The 23,481-nt window shown below is 42.4% G+C and overlaps 1 protein-coding gene across 3 annotated transcripts in view; it reads right to left on the minus strand.

Moving 5' to 3' along the window:
* Positions 1-1,123: 1,123 nt before the first annotated feature.
* NUCB2 (nucleobindin 2) overlaps positions 1,124-23,481 on the minus strand; it is a 54,909-nt gene continuing 32,551 nt past the window's right edge. For 2 of the 3 annotated variants that reach the window (XM_032799238.2, XM_032799239.2), the window contains 7 exons: positions 22,944-23,034; positions 18,961-19,019; positions 17,812-17,904; positions 16,597-16,686; positions 15,872-16,042; positions 15,443-15,524; positions 1,124-5,342 (listed from right to left, as the gene is read on the minus strand). In XM_032799238.2, the coding sequence (XP_032655129.1) occupies positions 5,221-5,342; positions 15,443-15,524; positions 15,872-16,042; positions 16,597-16,686; positions 17,812-17,904; positions 18,961-19,019; positions 22,944-23,034 (708 nt within the window). In that variant the 3' untranslated portion in view covers positions 1,124-5,220. Of the gene's footprint in view, positions 5,343-15,434; positions 15,525-15,871; positions 16,043-16,596; positions 16,687-17,811; positions 17,905-18,960; positions 19,020-22,943; positions 23,035-23,481 lie in introns of those variants that run through there. The other variant, XM_032799240.2, reaches the window with a different exon arrangement.

The raw sequence follows: 23,481 nt of genomic DNA on the forward strand, positions 1-23,481 counted from the left end.
GGAGCAGATGGGAGTGTCTGGCTCAGCAAGACAGGTGCTGGAGTCCTGAGCTGGCAGGGAAAACAGGAACAGAGGTAGTCTTGGCACATCAGGTGGCAGCTCCCAGGGGGTTTCTGTGATCCAACTTGTCACACCCAGTGTCTTAGACTCCTCCACAAGGGGAAGAGAGTAAGCTTTTAGGCCCTGCCTCATGCCTGGAGCTCTCTTGGTTAGCCCACAAAGAAGACCTTGGGGGGAGCATGGCAGCTGATTCCCCAAGCACCTAGCAATGCCAAAGTTGCCGCTATAAGCCAGGAGAGAGCACCCCATCCAGTTCCTCCCCCTCCCTGCCCTTATATACCCTTTGCCCAGGGGCAGCCAAAGTTGGCCTGATCCTTCTTCCCCCTCACCTCCCCGCTCCGCCTTATGGGACCCATGATCCTGCCTTTACTGAGCTGGAGCCTGCCACACAGACACAGGAGCAACTGGCAGCACTACCTGGCAGAGCCCGCTCCCCACCCTATGCTCTGAGGTAGGCTGGGGGATTCGCTGGCCCAGGTGAAGGCAGTGACGGGGCTGAGCAGTTCCCCTTCATTTTCCTCCCTCGGAAACGTGCCCCAATAAGGCAGCTCCCCAGGTGGGGCTCGGAACCAGCAGGTGACTGCTGTGACTATTTAGGACAGTGACCTGGCTGCAGGCACTGTGCAGCCACCCACAGGTCAGTGCCCTTGGGCAGCGCCTGGGAAATGTACCCGACCAGCCCTGTCTCTCTCGGGCTGTCGGGGGGCTAATCCCCACTCTGCAGATCAGGAACTGACCCACAAAAACTGGCACCCTCGTCTCTGTGTTTAGGAATAGTAAGGGTTGTCATGCAGTGGCTGGTCAGACACAGTGTGTATGTGCTGAATTATTGTAACACCAGAGAGTGTTAAGAATAGATTTGCAGCCTTTACTGTAACTTTTCTGGCAGTTGTGGCTTTACATCAGACTCTCACCATCATGTGAAGGTCCCTTCTGTAGATTAACTTGCCTCCTTCAAGAGGCAAATAACATGCAAATTATTTCACTTAACTCAGTGATCAACCCTTTGTCATCCACTCCAATTACATAAGAACAATTTGGTAAAAAGGAAACACCAAATATCTTGCTTTGAGTTGTTTCAATTTAATCCAGTTCAAATTTAATCTATACAAAGGATGAGGAGGGCAACATTTTTTTCTACAAATATTGCACTGGAGAATATGAATTTTTACAACATTGACCAACCTATCCCTTTCCCTGCCCCCCCCATCCCCAACAATAATATAAAATAAAAATGCAAAATTCAATGTTTACATCTTTTAGAGTATTGGAATTTGTGTTAAAACCAAGTTGCATTAAATTTTCTTTTAATAGCCTTTAAGACAAATAAAACCAAGTAAGCCTGAAAGTAGTGGTATCCATGACATTTCAGTCCCTGGTACAGCTTTGAAAATCTAGTAAGAGACCCATTTATCACCTTCTGTTCCCTCATTTAGCTATAAACATCATTTTTATTCATACTTATGACCTTGAGAGGCTTCTGAGAAATCAGTACCAGTGTGACAAAAATCTGCAGTTGAGATGCACGCTTGAAGTGGGCAATACTTGTTAGTCTTTCCATGCATGAGAAAGCATCCCCAATAAAATGTTTCATCCAGGAAACGGCAGAAATGAAAGTAACATGCTACAAGTAATTAAAGCTACAAACATTGCATTTATAAGCATTATTTCCGGCACCCTGCACAACATCTTTTTAAGGCAGAGGGTTCCTGACAGAGGGAGACCTCATAGCGATGCATCATTTTTTATCCTGTTTTTACAAAAAAAATACTTAAGTGAATTTAGTACTGGAGAAAGGTGCTAGATTGAGAGCACCGGTAATTGCTCCTGGAACAGTTGCTGCATGAGTAGCAATAGGACAAGCTTTCCTACATGCCCTGCTAATATGCCAACACCCCGACCTGAAGACTAAATTCTTGAGAGTAAATTCGGTCTCTATGTCCATTCACTCCTTGACCTCTTTGCACACAGTAAAGAAGGGAACCGTTTAAGGTGGGCTTTTGTGCAATGTAGACAATTGTCCATTAGCAAGTTGGTTAATGTCATGAATGTTTTAGGCCAGAGAATTGTCAGTAGGTGACCTCTGACTAGAGCTGGATTTGAGCCAACAATCGAAAGTCTGCCTGTTTCTTGTAAAAATGTGCTATATCTCACAAAAAAAAATCTATTTAAAGAGGTTAAATTGATAACACTGTATAAAAAGAAAACCGACAGAATGACAGTAGGCCCACAGAAGTTGCTGCGACGGTGTGTGCTTCTTTACTGGGAGCTCACTCTACCGGCTGGCATAGAGTGATGCAGCTGCAGTATAAAAGTTGAGAGATTTTTGCATGCAGAAAAAAGGTGACGTACAACGAAATGACAAATGAAAACTGGCTTTCCCTGCATCGTTGCGACAGAGCAGTCACAATAGCTGTGGCAGACACAAAGGTAAGGAAAAGCCTGTGTTCAGCACCTAGATACCACAGTACTTTATTAATACCTTGATGTTTGAAGGTTTGGAATAAAAAATAAATGACTATAAACCTACATAATGCCCATCTTCCCATAAAGCACAAAAATAAGACACTGATTATTATAATCAATCAGAACATAACTAAATAATGTTGCATTTAGAATAGGATTTGACCAGTGGTGTAGAGTTGGACCATTCTACCCTTAAACGGGGGGACGGGGAGGAATCTAATGTTTGAGTAAAGCAGTTACTAAGCTTGGAGCATGTGTCTCATAGGGTGCAGGTGTGATCTGTGGCAAATCCAGTTTTATTTTGCATTTAAAAGAAGATGTATACTGCATTATATATAATTGTACTGAATTATTGGGGATTCAATTCACTATGATGGCAGAGACTTAACACCGAGAGAAGCTATTATTGTTTGTATAGCAGCAGTGCCTGGGGACCTCAGACAAGGATTACTGTTCCTTCTTTCTGGGCGTTATGCAAATTTATGGCTGGATCACCCCTCTTGCAGTAAAACCCATGTGGAGGAGGGAGCAAATCTCCCCAAGTTGCCCCTCATGGACTCCTCTTGAACAGTGTGGCTAAACTCCTATCTCCCAAGAATCAGCTTACAAACCCAACACCAGGGCCATCCATTGGAGAAGGCCCTGCACTACATCTGGGGTCCCAGTGCCACCTTCTTGTGTTCATGCTAGTATGACTCTACCAGACCTGGCTACACCTGCCCTGAACCTCCTTTATGGGGGATTCCCAGCAAACAGTTGGAACTGCAGAAAAGTAATTTGATCTCTGGACAAGTAACAAGGAAAGACCAAAGATTTGGATAGACTGATTTGAGGAAAGGTTTAAAATGTTATACATTTTGAGCAAATTACGAAAGAGGTGAGGTGGAAAGAAACCCACCACTGCTTGAACAGGGTCAATACCAAGGAGGAAAGGAACTGTGCCTAAATACAATTAACAAGATGAAATGGAGAAAGAAATCAGAACTGATCATCAGAAAAATTATCCTGATAAGCGAGCTCCATTAGACCTTGTGGAATTGTTTCCCAAGGAAGAACTTAAGTCATTTAAATCTAGATTGAAGGAAGAGAATATGCTCCATCCTGCAGGAAGAAGTCTGCATTAGTAGGGGGATGAAGAACATCTAATCTCTAAATTCTAAGATGCTACAAAACAAATGTCTGGAAGTTCTTCTGTGAAAAAAAATACTGCTTGAACTGCTTTGCAAATACCCATCTTTCTCTAGTTATTATGATACATGCTGGCATGCATCTCTCCAGAACAGAGGCTCACTTTTATTTATTTGAAAGTTGACTCATTACACATAGTGACATTGTTGGCAGGTAGCTATAGAATGGGAAAGAAATCTGATCCTGACTGGAGGGAGGGATGTGTTTATATAAAAAATCAGAGCCAGCTTTCTACAAAGGGAAATATACGTGTTAAAGGAATTGGGTTTGGGCTTTAAGATGCTTCCTTTAGGTCTGAAATACGCAATGGATCTTTTTCTACATTTTAGCAAAATTCACAGGTAAATCAAATAATTTCTTGTAAAAACTTGGGTTAGCTTGAAGAAACCAGCTTGATACCAATACAAAAAATATACAGTCATGACACGTGCCCGTTTCAGGGAATTTCATAAAATTATACCAATTGTTGTAAAACTAATGAGAACGAACAATGTGAAACCAGAGAGACTCTAGCAGTCAGAATGTCATGTCTGAAAAAAGTTGTTTGAAACATACTGTGGATTTTGAAAGGAAGGTTTTACCACAGGAGGTAGGATAATATGCATAGAAAAAGACCGAGTCCTTTTCTATTTCTCACAATATTTTTTCATTGACCAAAAAAACCCCTCATTTTAATAGCATGCAAAATGTTGAGAGCAGCTAGAAGATAATGAAAGAAAGAGGGACAAGAATATAGTTTTAATAGCCAGTCTGCAAGATGAGCACCCAGCTGCTACAGTGGATTCATCTTAACAATGAGGATGGTTCAAATCAACACCCCATAAGTACAGTATTCTGTTTTGAAGGCTTACAGTGAAGTTCGTAGCTATCTGTAAACATGAAAAGTATTCACTGTTCTAAAATTCTTTGCTGCGGTTACATTTTTAAAAGTGCAGATTTCTTGAAATTAATCAGAACAGGTTTTTTTTTTTTTTATTTGGTCTCAAAGGAGAAAAGGGTTAGCAGTACTGGAAACTGACAACCTCCATTCTTGGGCCTAGTTTCCCCAAATTCTGCAGTTTAGTGCTTCTGAAAAGTGTTTCTATATGGAACAGGATTGGCTGGATCTCTAGTCCAGTTCTCCGCTTCTCCAGAAAGCGAGTTTCTGATTAATGCCTAACTATTGGTAATAAGGACTTTTGTGCTCCAGGGACTGAGCTGTTGGAGATTTGCTTACAGAAAATGGAGAGATGCTGCTTTTGTTGTTTCTTCCATTCCTTTCCTCCAACCCCGCATTCCCTTTTATCCTGCAATTGATCTGCCTGTTATCTTTCTCACTGATGCACTGAAGATTAAATTAATCTAATTTAAACACCAGTTGGGTTTGAATTGTAAAGCTGTAACTGTTCCCAATGACTTTGCAAGCAAGTGAAGAAAGTGGGCAGTTCATATTTCACTCTTTCTGTTTAAGTCCCCAACCCCACCCCCCAAAACAATAAAGACTGTATAAAGTTGAGGCACAAGTGGTTAAGGGTGAATTTGAACATGATCACTTCCGGCGGCTGCTTCTTGAACTGGTATGTGCCCTGGTGGTAAAGGCTGATCACCTGCAAGATGGTTTTGTGCATTTCCGACTTGGTGTTCCCCAGCTGTAAAACAAAAATAAGAAACAGTGTCAATCTTTTAAGCAAACTGATCCCAAACTAGAGAAGTCCCTGAAAGAAAATGACAAGATTCCAACGTAGGAGTAGCTGCAATGTGCTTATTGTGAATAAAATGGTCCAGATTTTGCTAATATGGCCATTAGGTTCGATTACCATATTAAATGTTAGACTACAGGCCAGTCTAGCAGTTGCTTCATTCTCAATAGATTTTTTTTTTTTGTCTTTCCTCTTTTCCCCTGCTGGCCCAACAGTGGGATTGATGGGTTCAGGAATTAGGTATGTACATGTGTACACACACACACACACACAAAAGGATGAGTGAAGCAGAAACTTTTAAAGGGTGAAGGGTAAGGGGAGTTTCTACAGCAAACTCAGCCCCATAAAGAGAGAAGCTTTTTTTATTTAAACAATATAGAAGTTTACTATAGAGCTGAACGATTACATTAGCAGAATCTAAATTTATTAAACACAGGGTCCAGAATCTCCAAAATTGTATTTTATCTTAATTTAATCTACGTTAAATCTTCTGTACCCGCGCTTAGCAGATCAAGGGAAGCCCAGTGCTAGTTACCAACAAAGGTAGTTACCAATTCTGATCATGGATACAAAGTGCATATTGTTAGGTATCTTGCAAAGCCAGGCATGGTGGATAATTGGACAAGGCGGAGGGCACAAATGCACCCAACTCTTTCTTCACTTGATAGAAATCAGATTTTTGTTTAAAATGTTGTCATTTTTGATGTAGGCATCCAATGCTGAAATGTTAATGTCTCCATAGAAATGTTTTCTGTCACGTGCCTTGACGTTTCGTAGAATTTGCATGAAAAAGAACACAGTCCACAATAGGAAAAGAACAGGTTAAAGACTCTTTGTATAAATCAGGGGTAAGCAACCTATGGCACAGGCGCCGAAGGCGGCACGTGAGCTGATTTTCAGTGGCACTCACACTGCCTGGGTCCTGGCCACTGGTCCGGAGGGCTCTGCATTTTAATTTAATTTTAAATGAAGCTTCTTAAACATTTTAAAAACCTTATTTGCTTTACATACAACAATAGTTTAGTTCTATATTATAGACTTATAGAAAGAGACCTTCTAAAAACATTAAGATGTATGACTGGCACGCGAAACCTTAAATTAGAGTGAATAAATGAGGAGTTGGCACACCACTTCTGAAAGGTTGCTGACCCCTAGTATAAATATTTAAGTTACCAGGGCCCGATGAAGGACCGAGATGAAGCAATCTCAGAACTGATGGTGATTATCTTGGAGAACTCACGGAAGACTGGTGGGATCCCAGAGGACTGATGAAGGTCAAACATAATATCTATCTTTATGAAGGGGAACAAAAGAGGACCTGGGAAATTACAGGCCAGTCACCCTAACTTCAATTCCTGGAATGATACTGAAACAAATTATTTAACAATCTATTTGTAAGCACCTAGAGGATAATACGGTTATACGGAATATCCAACATGGATTTGTCAAGAACAAATCATGCTGAACCAACCTAATTTTTTTCTTTGACAGGGTTACTAGCCCAGTGGATGGTAGGAAAGCCATAGATGTGATATGTCTTGATTTTAGTAAGGCTTTTAGTACAGCCCCTCGTGCTGTTCTCATAAGCAAACCAGGGAAATGTGGTCTAGAAAAAATATGTGCAAAACTGATTGAAAGCCCATACTCAAAGAGTAGTTATTAATGGTCCACTGTCAAACTGGGAGGATGTATCTAGTGGGATCCTGCAGGGGTCTGTCCTGGGTCTGGTACTATTCAATATTCTTATTTAATGATTTGGATAATGGAGTGGGGAGTACGCTTATAAAACATGTGGATGACACCAAGCTGGGAGGGGTTGCAAGCACTTTGGAGAGTAGGATTAGACTTCAAAAGGACCTTGACAAATTGGTGGATTGTCTGACATCAACAAGATGAAATTCAATAAAGGCAAGTATAAAATATTTCATTTAGAAAAGCAAAATCAAATGCACCACTATAAAATGGGGAATAACTGGCTATGTGGTAATGCTGCTGAAAAGGATCTGGGGGTTGTTGTGGATCAGAAATTACATATGAGCCAACAGTATGATGTAGTTGTGAAAGAAAGGGATATCATTCTGAGGTGTATTAACAGGAATGTCATATCATACATGGGTGGTAACTGTCCTGATCTTCTAAGCACTGATGAGGCCTCAGATAGAGTACTGTGTCCAGTTCTGGGTGGCACACGTTAAGAAAGATGTAGGCAACTGGGAGTCCAGAGATGAGCAAAACAATATAATGATAAAATGTTTTGAAAATCTGACCTGTGAAGAAAGATTAAAAAAAAATGGGCAAATTTAGTCTGGAGAACACAAGACTGAGAGGTAACCTGATACCAGTCTTCAAATATGCTACGACTGTTATCAAGAGGATAGTGATCAATTGTTCTCCATGCTCACTGAAGGTAGGCAAAGAAGTAATTGGCTTAATCTGCTAGGGAGATTTAGGTTCCATATTAGGAAAATCTTTCTAACTCTAAGGATTGTTAAACACTGGAGTAGGTTTCCAAGGGAGGTTGTGAAATCCCTCTCCTTGGAGGTTTTTAAGAACAGGTTAGACAAACACCTCTCAGCGATGGTCTAGGTATACACGGTCCTGTCTCTGTGCAGGGGGATGGACTAGATGGCCTTCTGAGGTCCCTTCTAGCCCTACATTTTTATGGGTTTTAAATTAAGGATGTAAGAGCTGTTTACTATTTTATTTCCAATTCAATATATTCTTGTATTTATAATATCATCTGAGATACTTGTATGAAAGGCTTTATACACAGAGATGAGAAAAAGGCTGTGCAAAACTGAGTAGAGCAATGCTTACACGTCATGACAATGAAGTGTAACAGGGATGGACTAGATTAAAAGAAAGAGGTGTAATTAAAAGCAATGACAATCTAAATAAATGTTCCTTCAGCCTATTAACTGTGAGGAGAGAAAGCAAGCATGCAAGATTGCAGAATGGGAAAGAATCATAAGAATCTGCAGTTACAGATGAAAAAGATTTGTTTGGTCATTCAGTTCATCTCCCTGCAAATGCAGGATTAAAGGGACCACATTTCAGTTTCTGTCTCAGGGCAGAGCAAAAAAGAGGGTTTTAAACAGAGCTATGAAGATGGGGTATTGTCAGTGATTTCAGTAGTATCAAAATTCTCCTACAAGACATTTTTTTCCTTTGTGGGCATAAAGCTGACTATTCCCCTAGTTGTTGTTTTTTTTAAATTAAATTGCTACAGCAAGTGATTTTAAAAGAAAAATAATAACCACGTCATGTTCATTCTGCCCTGTAAATAAATCAGTGCATTTGTAAAGAGAGACAAAATACACCAACAAGGACCTGTGTGTGTCTTTGAAGTGTCTCCCTGCTCTAGTACTCCATTTTCACAAGGAAGAATACTAAGGGTGCATCTATACAGGGATACAAGATATGCAGCAAGGCCACGGCTGGCATGGCTGCAGCTAGCCCGGGTCAACTGACTTGGGCTTACAGGGCTCGTGCTGTGCAGCCAAAAATTGCTGCGTAGATGTTCAGGCTTGCTCTTGGGGGATCCCAGAGCTTGGGCATCTACACAGCAATCTTTTTTTCAGCACGCCTGAGTCAGCTGTCCCGTGCCAACCATGGGTTTTTTTTATCCCTGTGTAGACGTAGCCTAAGGGTACATCTACACTTGCACCGCTGTAGGGGAAAAGCTACGCTGCTGCTGCAGTGCAATAATGTATATACTTCCGACATTGACAGAAGAGGTTTTTCCATTCAAGTCATTAATCCACCTCTCTGACAGGTGGCAGCTCAGTTGACGGAAGAATTCTTTTGTCAACCTAGCTGCAGCTACACAGGGGGCTAGTTCAACCTAACTACATCATTCAGAGTGCAACATTTTTCACATCCCTGAGCACTATAATTAGGTCACTCTAATTTTTCAGTGTAGTCCTGGCCTAAGAGAATGATTCCTTATCCTCACACCAAAAAAGGAAAACTGTCTAAGGTGATTTTAGGGCCTCTTTGTAAGGTCTAATGGGTCTTGAACCAAGGCCTAGCAAGCTGCCAGGCAGCAGATGGCGCTATGCTGCCACCCAGGAGCAGCTATGATTAGCTTATGCTTTACTACCCATGATTTATTGTGGACACAGACCATGGGAAGTGCTACCTCATGGCTCCCCACCTATATAAACCCAAGGGGCATTCCAAGAAGTGTCCAGGCAACAGTGTGGATCTCCTGTAGTTGCCACAGCCATTCCTGCACCCTGTTCTGTGACACTGGCTTGATTTAGACTTCCCCTCCTGACCTGGTCCCTGAAACCTGACTCTGACTCTGACCCTTAATATCGACCCTGGCCTGGAACTTGACTGTGAACTCTTCTGCTACTCTGACTCTGGTCTGACCCTGCTCTGGCTACCATTGTCAGGATCTCGATACCCTTATTACCCCTTTCAAATATCTGATTTGATAGCAAAAGTCTCCAGGGCCTAGTTTATGCAAACTGAATCAATTATTCATGTACCGGAGCAACAGCATACACACACACACACAATCGCAAGGATGAGAGTATCCAAATTACACTATAAACATGTTATGACATGTAGAATTTCCTGTTGGATTACTAGCTATTTCCACACACATTTGTTTCCCTCTGAAACATTCTGTCCCTTATGTTGTTTATCATCTTGATTCTTTGGAGATTACATTAATTTGCCCTTTTTGAAATGTGTCACATTAACAAGGGTAAAGTGAACCTTCGATCCATAAACAGACGTGTAGTCATTTTTTTGAAAATGTGAACTCCTGACTGACCTTTACTCCCTAGCGTGTCCACAATCTGTGAACTCACTATCTCTTCACCTTCCCTTGAATAATGTCACTTATCATAGTTGGTTGGAAACTTTAGGACTGTAATCAGTTCTTTTTCTCTCGTTTCCTCTTGTTGAGAGCCAAGGATATGGCAGATAAAATGCACTGGCTACTTTAGTTTTCACCACATTAACTTGATGAACAAACATTGGGGACACACAAACTCCAGTAAGTGTTTAAAATAATTGTAATTGATTTTTGAAGGAAATGTGTTTTATGCCAAAAACATATGAGAATCTTGGTATAAATGGTTTGTACTTATCCTAGTAATGGTACCAGCATCAGCAAGACCTAGGGGTATCGCTTGTCTAATTGCCAGCAGCATCTTTAACTAGACCCTTCACTTTCACAAAAGTGCGGGGGTGGGGTTCTACGCTTTCTACAAGTTTGTGAGATTGTGTAACCTGTTTAGCCCATATTTTGATCAGTTAAACTAACTCCAATGAAATCAGTGGAGTTATTCTGGATTTTCCCAGACGTTCAGAAACACCACCTTTTCTCTACCTCAGCCCTACTTTTCTCCCTGCTCTTCTCCTACTGCGTATAGTATTTCATAAGGGTGAATGAGAATTCCCTGTTTATGGAGAAAATGTTTCTAATTTTATGGATAATCAGGATAAGTGACATTGAACAGAACTATACAGAGAATATTGTGGGTGGAAGGTCTCATGTGACCTTCTCATAAACAAACTAGGGAAATGCAACCTAGATGGAGCTACTATAAGGTGGGTGCAACACTGGTTGGAAAACCGTTCCCAGATATTAATGATCAGTGGTTCAGTCATGCTGGAAGGACATAAGTGGGGTTCCACAGGGATCAGTTCTGGGTCTGGTTCTGTTCAGTATCTTCATCAATGATTTAGATAATGGCATAGAGAGTACACTTATAAAGTTTGCAGATGATACTAAGATGGGAGGGCTTGCAAGTGCTTTGGAGAATAGGATTAAAATTCAAAATGATCTGGAAAAATGGTCTGAAGTAAATAGGATGAAATTCAATAAGAACAAATGCAAAGTACTCCATTTAGGAAGGAACAATCAGTTGCACACGTACATAATTGAAAATGACTGCTTAGGAAGGAGTACTGTGGAAAGGGATCTGGGGGTCATAGTGGACCATAACCTAAATATAAATCAACAGTGTAACGCTGTTGCAAAAAAAGCAAACATCATTCTGGGATGTATTAGCAGGAGTGTTGTAAGCAAGACACGAGAAGTAATACTTCCACTCTATTCCATGCTGATTAGGCCTCAACTGGAATATTGTGTCCGATTCTGGGTGCCACATTTCAGGAAATATGTGGACAAATTGTAGAAAGTCCAGAGAAGAGCAACAAAAATTATTAAAGGTCTAGAAAACATGAGGGAAGATTGAAAAAAAATGGGTTTGTTTAGTCTGGAGAAGAGAAGACTGAGAGGGGATATAATGGTTTTCAAGAACATAAAAGGTTGTTGCAAGGAGGAGGGAGAAAATTTGCTCTTAACCTCTGAGGATAAGACAAGAAGCAATGGGCTTAAATTGCAGCAAGGGAGGTTTAGGTTGGACATCAGAAAAAAATTCCTAACAGTCAGAGTGGTTAAGCACTAGAATAAATTGCCTAGGAAGGTTGTGGAATCTCCACCATTGGAGGTTTTTTAGAGCAGGTTAGACCAGGGGTTCTCAGACTTTTGTACTGGTGACTCCTTTCACACAGCAAGCCTCTGAGTGTGCCCCCCCCACATTAAAAACACTTTCATATATTTAACGCCATTATAAATGCTGGAGGCAAAGCGAGGTTTGGAGTGGAGGCTGACAGCTCGCGACCCCCCATGTAATAACCTCATGGCCCCTTGAGGGGTCCCGACCCCCAGTTTGAGAACCCCTGGGTTAGACAAACAGCTGTCAGGAATGGTCTAGATAATACTTAGTCTTGCCATGAGGGCAGGGAACTGGACCAGATAACCTCTCAAGGTCCCTTCCAGTTCTATGATTCTATTGCAGCTACTGGACAGAATGTTTTCACTTTGTTTGATCTTTACCCTGTCAATGGATAATCAGATTGCATAACCCAGACCAGGGAGACTTTCACTGGAAAACTGGACAATGAAAAGTTGCCACAAAACTTATTTATTATAGGTATTTGCATAAATTACACAGATCACCTTATTCTACTCTTTTTTTTTTTTCCTGTTTATATGATATGAAAAGAAGTCAGACTTCTCATTTGGAGTGAATGACATGAAAGTGGAAAAAAGTGTGATGACACTGGGAACCAGGCTCTGATGAAAAACATAGGTAACTGTGCTGGCATGAACAGCAAACTGACAGTTAAGAATTCAGTACAGTATGGAATGTTTCTCAGAATTAGTTTCCTATAAATAGGATTTTGGCATCTTCAAAGCTATAGATGGGGAAAGACCACTAGATTATCTTGTCTTATCTCCTGTATATCACAGGCCACCAACACCACACAGCAACCTGTTCACTAAACCCAACAATCTGTTATTCCTTTCAGAAGTTCAGGGATCAGGATGAGCCTAAAGTTATGCTTGAGTTTTAGTTACAGAATTGATTGGCTTAGCAATTGAACTGCAGGGTATTTAAGAATGAACTGTAATCACTAACTTGGGAGTGAAGAAATTTTGAGCGTCTGTTAACCCTGCAGCAGCAGTTAATCAGAGAACAGTTGCTATTCAGAGTTGTCAGGACCCAGGCCAAGGCTGTGTAGATTAGATGCGTGCCACACGCTGCATGTGCCATACTGACACAGTGGTGCTCAAACACAAACGTTAACAAAGCCAGGTTAAATTCAGTCCCACTCAGGAATAAAAGTGTGTGAGGTATGTGGAAAGTTTTTCCTAATATGTAACCTAAATCTCCCTTGCTGCAGATTAAGCTAATCACTTCTTGTCCTACCTTCAATGGATATGGAGAACAATTGATTACCCTCCTCTTCATAACAGCCCGTAACACATTTGAAGACTGTTATCAGGTTCCTCCCTCAGTCTCTTTCTCAAGACTACACATGCCCAATGTTTTTTAAATATTTCCTCATAGGTCAGGTTTTCTAAACTTTTTACATATTTTTTTTCTCCTCTGGACTCTCTCCCATTTGTCTGCATCTTAAAGTGTAGCACCCAGAACTGGACACAGTACACCATCTGAGGCCTCACCAGTGCTGAGTAGACCAAGACAATTACCTCCTGTGTCTAATGACACTCCTGTTCATACACCCCACATTATGAGCCATTTTCACAACCGCACCTCATTGTTGGCTCATATTTAATTTGTGATCTCCAATAACCCTCTCCTCCTCTTCAGCAGTACTACTATCTAATCAGTTATTCCCCATTTTGTAGTTGTGCATTTGATTTTTTTTTCCCCCTTCCTAAGTGAAATACTTTGCACTTGTCTTTAGGAAATTAACAATGGCAGAAAAACAAGCAGGTCTAGTGAACTGAGCACAGGCCAGGCAGCCAGGATGCCTGAGTTTTATTCCCAGTTTTAATGCATTTGCTCATCCTGGTTTACTGTGTGGCCTCAGACAAGTAATTTAACACCTTTGTCTTGTTTCTCCAGCTGGGATAACACCCTTCCTGACACATGTACAGATCGAGTAGTTGACCTGTACACCTACTTGGTCACATTTTGGAGGGTTTTGCATCTCATGTACATCCTGCCCTGAGCAATCTCATCTGATTCCCACAGCAATGGGCTGCAGTAGAGATTAAATTTCCTAAGCCCTGCTTCCTTTCTGGAAAATTGTGCATCAGATCCATCCTCTAGCTTCCTGGTCAGTTTGGGGCTGGGCAGAAGCACAATCATTCTCTTGCATAGTGCTTGTCATGACTGATCTCAAAGCACTTCACAAAGTTGATCAGTATCATTGTTCCCATGAGGCCACACAATGGGAAGGTCATAAACTTTCAGAAGGCAGCCAGGGAAGAGTTGAGGATATGCAGAGATGGGTGGGGAACCTAGAGGTGTATGGAAGAAGGAAGCAGATGGTGTCCCAGACATGTTCCTTTGCATGGTGGATCCCAGTAACCTATGGCAGAGGTTTTCAAACTTCATTGCACTATGACCCCTTCTGACAATAAAAATTACTACATGAGCCCGGGCTGAGGGACTGAAGCCTGAGCCCCACTGCCCTGGGCTGAAGACCTTTGCCTTTGGCCCAGGCAGGGGGACTCAGGCTTTGGCCTCCCTATCCGGGGCCCCAGCAAGTCTAACACCAGCCCTGGCAACCCCATTAAAATGGGGTCATGACACACTTTGGTGTCCTGACCCACAGTTTGAGAACCGCTGACGTACAGCCATCTGGATCTCAAAAGGGAAGGTGTTCGGCTGGAAGATCATATGGATAAAGGCTTTTCTAACAGGAAAAGATGATCAAAACTTGTTCACTTCACTCGGCAAATAAAAAATCAAGCACTGAAAACTCTCCTCTAGATACATATTTTTGCCAGCTATTTGGTGGTACATGATATGGGGACAGCCACTCAATGAAGACATCTTCAGCAGTTGGCTGAAAGTGAAAGATACCTTGTAACTATTATAAACAAACATCCACCCAGCAAATCCACAAGTAAATACCCATGGGAAAGAATACCTACAAGGTCAAGGATCAGCGTTTGCTCCCTTTTGGAGGATTCAAGGGGTAAGAACAGCATTAGTTCCTGCAGATTCCCACTCTGTGTTAGCAAACTCATTCAAGGCATAGGGTGAAGCATTAGCACCAAGGTTCTTTGTGGCACAGGGAGACCCAAAAATAACAAAGAGAGGCTGGCTCCCTGTGAATGCCCCAGCCTTCTATGGATACTCTGAGACACTGGATCTCCTAGATCTCAGGACATCTCGGGGGACTGAAAGGCCACAACACTGCTCACTCTGAAATGAGGCAAATCCTGTCTCTATGACCATGTCATGCCTCAGAAACTCTGCAAAAATGAATTCTGGCTTTTCCAGGGAGGTTATTATTTAATCTCATATTTATTGGGTTTAGTGATATTTTAATAATGTACTTAGACCTCCAGATTTCTTTAGAAAACTTCAATACTTTTCCCTTAGGTTGGAGAAAGCTCAGCAATTTTCCCTAAAATGGATCACGGCAGACAAGTTATATTTACAATTTCACCAGAGAGAAAAGAGCTTTTAAACCACTTTTGAAATGGGATCTTAGATTTAAAAGTTTGTCCATAATGTAATGTAATATAATTTACATACGTGGCTGGAATTTCAGTTCCCCAGCCGGTCCTGATAGAGGACTTCCTTGCTGTAGCTTCCTCTGTTCCATCTGTTGTACAACCTGATAGGTAGGACGGGGAGAGGAAAAAACAAGAGAGGTCTGAGAACTCAGCAGCATCAGCTTCCTTTCACCCTGCATAATTCAACGCTTTTGACAGTATGTACACTCATTACATATGATCTTCACCAGTGGAAATATACAGAGTTCAGCTTCACTGTTTGGTGTAATCTGGAGTTATAGGTTGTACCCTGTTGCAGGAAAAATGAGTTTAAAATTCATCTGCAGCCCTCATGGCTCATACGCTTCCTAAAGGGACAATGACTCCAGAAGTAACACCGCTTTGCCTTTTGGAAATTCAGCAAAAGGCTCAGCAAATGGGAGGAATCCTCCTATTACAATGACAGCACCTGCTGAAGTTCCTGTTTCTGAGCCTGAAGCTGGTCATGCTGTTTCTGTAGCTCTTCCTTCTGTTGTTGAAGATCTTCTGCCTTTTTCAGGAGCTCATTTTCCTGCTGCAAAATATGCGTTTCAAATTCCTTCAGCTCCTCTTCGGTGAAGACCTGCTGTTGATCCAATGTCTGCAAGAAAACGTAGAGAACTAAGAACCTTCACACAGGAATAATAAAAATACAATTTTCAAAAGGAAATTAGTAATCTTCACAATGCTATGGCTACGAGCTGGATTCTAAAATACACCAATACAGAAAATTTTGGTTTGATACTTCCAAAAATATATTGTATGGTGAAGGAATTCCTCACTTCTACTTATGAGGAAATGGTTTGAATCCTGCTCAAAATGTGGGATTTGGTTGAAAAATATCACTTCTCCTGCATCTAATTGAACTCTGTCCTCCATCCAAGGAAATCCATAACCAAAATGTTTGTTTTCTGTTTCCAAAGGCCTGTGCAAGCAGCATGCTTTCAGATAATCCACATGATGACACAAACCTATTCAATTTATGTTCTTAAATACCTAGATGTTTTATTTAGTTAATGCCTCCAACCATGGCACATATGCACATACCAAGGAGGAGGAAAGCTGAAAAGTCAGAGACAAACATGACACTTAGTTTCCTGATTTCAACTGATAGAAACAGTACAGTATGTTCCACCTGGAACATGCTATTATTACCTCCCAGCTATCTGGCTCCAAAAATTCTTTTTTCTCTGTAGCTTTCAGGAACTCATGTAAAGTTACTAACCGGTCCTTGTTGACGTCAATCTAGTTAAAGCAAAAACAAAATGTAACACATCTTTGACCAATACAAGAGACTTTGAGGGGGCTGAACCTACATTTATAAAGCAACTTAATCGTGTGATTGTTTTTTCATCTTAAACCAGACCTACTTTCATTTTCAAGTGCAAACCTGCAACTTTTTTCAATTGGTTTTGATTCTGCTTTCCTTTCCAAATGCTTGCTTTACTATTGTCTCTCTCACTGGAATGTCTCACTAAGACATTAATGCAGGATTAGGTTGATCAGTCTTGTGTTTCTGAGCTGTCTCAGCTGCAAGCCAGGATTTCTAATACATCTATAACCTCGATATCTAGGATTTAGTTCTCTTGGCCTTTCAACTCCAAAAGAAGCTCACACTAAAAGCTGACTGAAAACTTGCTGCCAATAACTGTGATCCATCCTAACCTTCCATTTTAGAAGAAGGGAATTAAAGTAGCAGGAAACCAGTTAAACTGTCCCAGAATCCCTCCTTCAGGGCCTCCCTCTGACTAATAGAAGCACAACCTCAATGCACTCCTCAAGTTTTAGGGAGAACAGCTGGGTGTAGAAGTGCTGTTGCTGGAGGACACCAGCTCTATTGAGCATCATCCCTTCCCAACACCCCTGGGAAATATCTGCAAGAATGAATGTTGACATACGTTTCTGTCAGACTCCTTGTGAAGTTGGGGGAGGGCTGGATACAGGCAAGAAAGCACTGACAAAATTGTTCAGCTTGGAGCTGTTCTGACAGATGTATAAGGCAGGCTAAGGGAACAACACAGAGGCCAGCCCTGTGCTACTCCACACCCCAGGATTCACAGGTAATATCTGTGGATCCTGAGACATCTGTAGAGATCTCCAGGCCTGCTCCACAGCATGATTATTCTGGAACTCAGGAAATGGGAACATGGACTTTACCAAGCAATTTTATCTATCCAGCATCTTGTCTGAGTGAGGACAAGAGATTGTAGCATAGTATGCTTTGAATTAATTGTATGCCTGTGAAGCAGTATAGAGTAAAATGGGCAAAATTTCCCTCTGCTGTACCTGGGCAACCTCGCTGACTTCAGTAGGATTGCACAGGTACAACAGAGCAGGATTTGGCCAACTCTGTTAACCTTCAGACCACACCTCATTCATAACATGCTCTCTCATTCTTAGCCTTTCTTCTTCCATTTCCACCATATCATCCTCTTCATTTTTGGGATCATATACTTTCTCCAGCTGAAAATAAATGTAGTAACCATTAGCTGAAAGAAACGACTGCTTACTCAGAATAGAGCACATTTGAGACAATGATGTAAAATGTTGCTTAAAAACAAAGCTTCACCAATTTGAACCAGCCCTGACACTGATATGCTTTTGCATTATATTTAGCGGAGGCACTTTTGACTGAACAGTAAATCTGAAGGGAAATGATTGTTCTAGATAAAGAAATAATTTATTTCAGCATAATTTTAAGCAGAAAGTAAGCTTTTCAATGGTATGAAGCCAGTTGTTAATTCAAGTTGACTACTATAATGTCCTCTACACAGGATTATATTTTAAATTCACATGGAAATCTAGACTCTGATCCTATGATTGCCTTAGTGCAGGCGAGGAGCCCAACTGACTTCAATCGAACCCCATGTGGGCACAGAGGTGGGACCATAATAGGTCAATTGCAGGACCTGGGTGTAAATCTGGTGCTGAACCCAGTGTCCATTTGTTAAGTGGTGCCTCTTTTTGTGTGTATTGTTGTTCTGTATTCCTTGACCTGCACTGGCTACCTATAGTTTTTGGAGTGGATTTTTCAGATTATGGTTCTAACTTACAAAACCATAAGTGGTTGGCAAACACCCATCTAAAAGACTGCCTCTCTCCTCACTGGGAGCCCCACCGGTATAGAATAGGAGGCTATTGGCAAGATGCTCTCTGTAAGGGCTGTGCACTTTAGTATTCACTCTCTGCTTTGGTCCATAATAGCCTGAGTTTGTTAACCCTGAGGGCATGTTGTGAGGCCCATCTCAGCTCACTGGTTCATGAGAGTCTGTGACAGAGCAAGATATTGAACCCACGACTCCTGAATCCCAGCCCTCTGCCTTAATTGCTAAACCATTGTTTCTCTCCCTCACTGGTGTGCTAAATAATTTTAGAGTGTCAAGGTCACTCAGACCTGGGGATAAATGTTCTTGTTCATAGTCTAAATCAAAATAAAATAAGTAAATGTCCCTTTAGAAAGAGAGGGGACGCATCAATATACTGAATGCTCTGAAATGTTCCTTTTTTTTTTTTTTTTACCTCTTTAGTAAACAGGGCCTCTAATTCTTGCTCATCCAAGAAGCCATCATTATTGACATCTAGAAAAGTATAAGAATTGAAAATATAAATTCAGTAAATACAGAAGATAATGAATACAGTAATTCACAATGGGTCAGATAAGCAGATGCCAGCAGAGTCTAGAGTGGATTAACCTCTGTACCTAATAAGATGCTGAGTACAGAGTATGACATGGAGATTATGCCACTTAACCATAAATCAGGCCATGGTTGGTCTGCACTGGATTTCTGGCAACTCTATCTTTTGGGGGGATTTATTATTTTCATTTTGGGGGGATTATTTGTAGCAATTTTTGAGTTTTATGTAGAAGTCCAAAAATGGGGTTTTTTTCAGGACTTTCTTCTTCTATATACTGTAATCTCTTTGTAATGTTCTCTAGTGTGCTTTAACATAGTACTGTTTCAAACAGCACTATACTGAAGTCCATTAGGAAACCTTTGGTGTGCACTGTCAGGATCTACACAGATTCCTGTAGTCTGCATTACTGCTCCATGTAAACAAACCCTTAACTACAAATAACCATTTCTGGTGTTTTTCCTGTGTCTATTGGATAAACACTGATTTCATTTTTGGGGCAGGGTGTGTTTTTTATTGGTGTTTATTGGTTAAAACCTAAAATAAGAATACCTAGGCCACTCTCTCAATAAGGTATTGCTCAGCATGAGAAAAGGTAGCTGTACTTGGGCAAGATTTGTAAATATATTCCGGACCACCAGGAACCTGTGGAAAAGTTTGGCTAAATGTATGGAAGTTTCTCCAAGCAAATTATAGAATTCTGCTGACTGCTATATAAATACTCCATCCTTCAGGAAGGGACCCAGTTTAGCATGAGTTTGGCAAGGCAAGGAAATTTTATTAAATATTTGGTAACTGTGGATCGTAACTCATGCTACGTGACGATCCGTTCTTAATTTGAATATTATGTGATACTTTCAGGGCCAGCTCCAGGGTTTTTGCCGCCCCAGGTGGCGGGGGAAGGTATGATCGCGATCGGCGGCAGTTCCACTGTGCCGCTTTCTTGTTCAACGGCTATTTGGCAGCAGGTCCCTCCCTCCGAGAGGGACCGAGGGACCGGCTGCCGAATTGCTGCCAAAAAGCCCAACGTGCCGCCCCTTCCCCTTGGCTGCCCCAAGCACATGCTTGCTGGCCTGGTGCCTGGAGCCGGCCCTGGACACTTTAATGGTTGAGAGAATGTCTAGTCTAATTCAAATAAGTGTTTATATACTATTTACATTAGCTGCATCAGAGAACTTATATGTTAATTTTCAATGAGAAGAACTGGCTATTTCTGTTTTGGAGAAACTGACACAAAAGAAGAAGCTATAGGCTCTACTTAGATTCCTAGGAGAAAAGAAATAAAATCTAATACTTTTTTGAACGTGAAGTAGAGTGGCTAAATTACATAGAACTTTAATATACTCATAAACCAGGATTAAAAAAGGTCAGACAGTTCAGAAATTCTTTGCTTTAGCTGGAGCTGGCATTAGTTTCAGCTTGTGCATTTTTTTTCCCTTTGTGTACTGGGTGAGTCAAAACCAAAACCAAACCTAGTTTCCTCCATTTGTTTTTGTTCAGCCCTTTATTAAACCATCAGCACAATGCCAGGCACATCCAGCAGCATCAAGTAAGGGCCTGCCTACACAGTGGGGTAATGTGCTGTACAAGAGTGTTTTTTCTAAAGCGCACTAAGATGTTGTACGCTTATTGAAAGATTTGAAACACTACTACATTAAAGCATACCAGAGAACCTTTAGCATACACCAGCAGGGTCTATACAGACTAATTAATGCACAACACATTAATGTGTTTTAGAAATCAGCTGCCATAGAGCACATTATCCCACTGTGCAGATGAGGCCTAAGTGCCTTTGCATACAGCTCAGCAGTGAAGTAGTTAAGTGATGAGATTTAAGGAAGTGAACACCCTATTAAAATCAATGGGCAAAGTTTACACCTCTCTGCTACCATTTCAAGTTCTAGCTGCAGAAACCAGAAATAGTAAAGGCACCTTTATTTATTTTTTAGAGGACCGTGACCATCCCTGAAGGAGCCCAATTCTCTGTGCTTTTCCGGAGGTAGAACAGGAGTGGGCAAACTACGGCCTAGGGACTGCATCCAGACGTTTTAATCCGGCCCTCGAGCTCCTGCCGGGGAGTAGGGTCTGGGGCTTGCGCTGCTCTGGCCAGCAAGCAGGGTCGGGGGCTTGCCCCACTCAGCGCATGCCATGGCTCTGCGTGACTCCCAGAAGCAGCGGCATGTCCCTCCTCTGGCTCCTATGTGCAGAGGCAGCCAAGGGGCTCCGCATGCTGCCCCCACCCCAAGCGCCACCCCCGCACCTCCTATTGGCCGGGAAATGCGGCCAATGGGAGCTGCAGGGGTGATGCCTGCGGCGGATGGGGAAGAGTGCAGAGCTGCCTGCCTGTGCCACCACATAGGAGCTGGAGAGGGGACATGCCGCTGCTTCCAGGAGGTCTTTTGAGGTAAACGCTGCCCAGAGCCTGCACCCCCGACCCCCTTCCGCCTCCAACCTCCTGCCCCAGCTCTGATCCCCCTCCTGCCCTCTGAACCCCTTGGTCCCAGCCAGGAGCACCCTCCTGTACCTCCAACCCCTCATCCTCAGCCCCACCCCAAAGCCCATAATCCCAGCCAGAGCCCTTGCCCCCTGCTTCCTCCCACACACCCTAACCTCCAATTTTGTGAGTATTCATAGCCCACCATACAATTTCCATACCCAGATGTGGCCCTTAGGCCCAATCCTGCAGTAGAATGACTGACAAGCTGTTTACTGAGCTAGACTGAGATGGTGGAACTGCAAGTTCATTCATACAGTCCTTCTGTGGCTCATCCTGATGGCGTAGTTTGTGGGCAAAATGACAACTAAAGAGTTTCCCCCTACAAAAAAAAATTACCTGGCAACTGAAGAACCAGCTGTGTCCTTTAAACCTATTGCCACATACAATTATTGCACTCCTCTTGGAGATACATGAGCTCTTTCTGAAAATATAACCTGTTTGTAGTGGGGTGGTTACCCGCTCCTGCCCTTTGGGGCTTGAAACAGCCCAGGAGAGGGCTGGGACTGGGGAAGGGAGCAAAGCCCTGGCTGATTGGGGGAAGTGGCTGCAACTGAGGCCACGCCTCAAACAGACTAATCAGGTCTTATAAGGAGCCCTGGGCAGTCAGAAGCTCAGGAGTTGCTCTCTGCTTGTAGAGAGAAGAACCTGGCTGCTAGGGAGCTGAGAAGGGTACTGGGAGTGGAGCAGGGCTGGGGGAAGGCTAGAGGAGCTAGGGTGCTCCAGCCTGGAAACCCCCCAGGCTGCAGGCCTAGCTGAAGGTCTAAGACCAGTACTAGGGCTGTAGAGGGGCAGCCCAACTATAGAGAGAGGCAGCAGGTCCAACCCAACCTTGCCTGTGATGAGTGGTGTATACTGCAGTCTGCCCCAGGGAGTGAGGCTAGATAGTGACTGGCAGTAGCCATACACTGAGGTGGGTGGGGGTTCCCCGGGTGGGGAGACCCAGAGTGTGGCAGCACTACCAGGGGGCAGCAACCCAGAGAAAGGGGCACTGGGGGCCTGGGAGGGACATGGGGGGCCAGCGGCAACAGGACACCAGCCAGCAGAGGGTGCTCCAGGATGCTGGAAGAGCTGATGACCAGCAGGAGGCGCCGCAGGGGTGAGTTGACTCCCTTACACTGTTGAATTTTTACATTGCTCCACTTGAGAGTGTAGCAGTACAATAGTACATTCACCCAATGTGGTGGTAAGTGCTCTTGCATGAACAGTTTCAACTTGACAAAACTGCTGATTTACTCCTTTTTGTCCTTCTGGACTCATCCAAATAGCTTGTGTGACCAGATTTTCCCCAACAAACGATAACAACTTCTAAACAAATAGATAATGCAAGAATCAATTGACTTACACCTTTTTTAAACTAAATCTAATCTCTTACCGTGTAACTTGAAAAATGTCTTTGGATTGAAGTCATTAGGATCCAGCCCATCTGACTCCTCCCACACCTCTTTTAGTTGGTCTTTGCTTCCCTGTAGATTGGTTACAAATAGAAATCACTCAAAGTAATGACATGTAATTTTATTGCCCTAAACTGGAGTTAAAGTTTCTCAAAAGGCTTTTCAAAAACCTTTGGAATGGCCCTGCTTTATAGGCCTGATCCAAAGCACACAGAAATCAATGACAGTCTTCTTCCATTGTCACAAGGCAGAGGGGTTGAGGGTACCATGAAGCAGCATACTCCGACTCTGGGGAAAAGGAACCCCTGGAATGGCTTTCCACAGCCCCTCATTTAGGAACTATGTCTAAAGTGAATTGCAGTCTACTCTTCTTGCCTAGAGGGAAGGTAGCTGTAATGTTGGGATTTGCAATGTAAACATGGGTGCTGCAGAATAATCCTGAATAATCTCTGGTGTCTTTATGAGCAAGCATTTTGCCAGTATATCACATTGCTGTATACCAAACACAGCAAAGATAAC

Source organism: Chelonoidis abingdonii, chromosome 4, assembly GCF_003597395.2.
Source record: "Chelonoidis abingdonii isolate Lonesome George chromosome 4, CheloAbing_2.0, whole genome shotgun sequence".
In the NCBI taxonomy this organism is placed as follows: domain Eukaryota; kingdom Metazoa; phylum Chordata; order Testudines; family Testudinidae; genus Chelonoidis; species Chelonoidis abingdonii.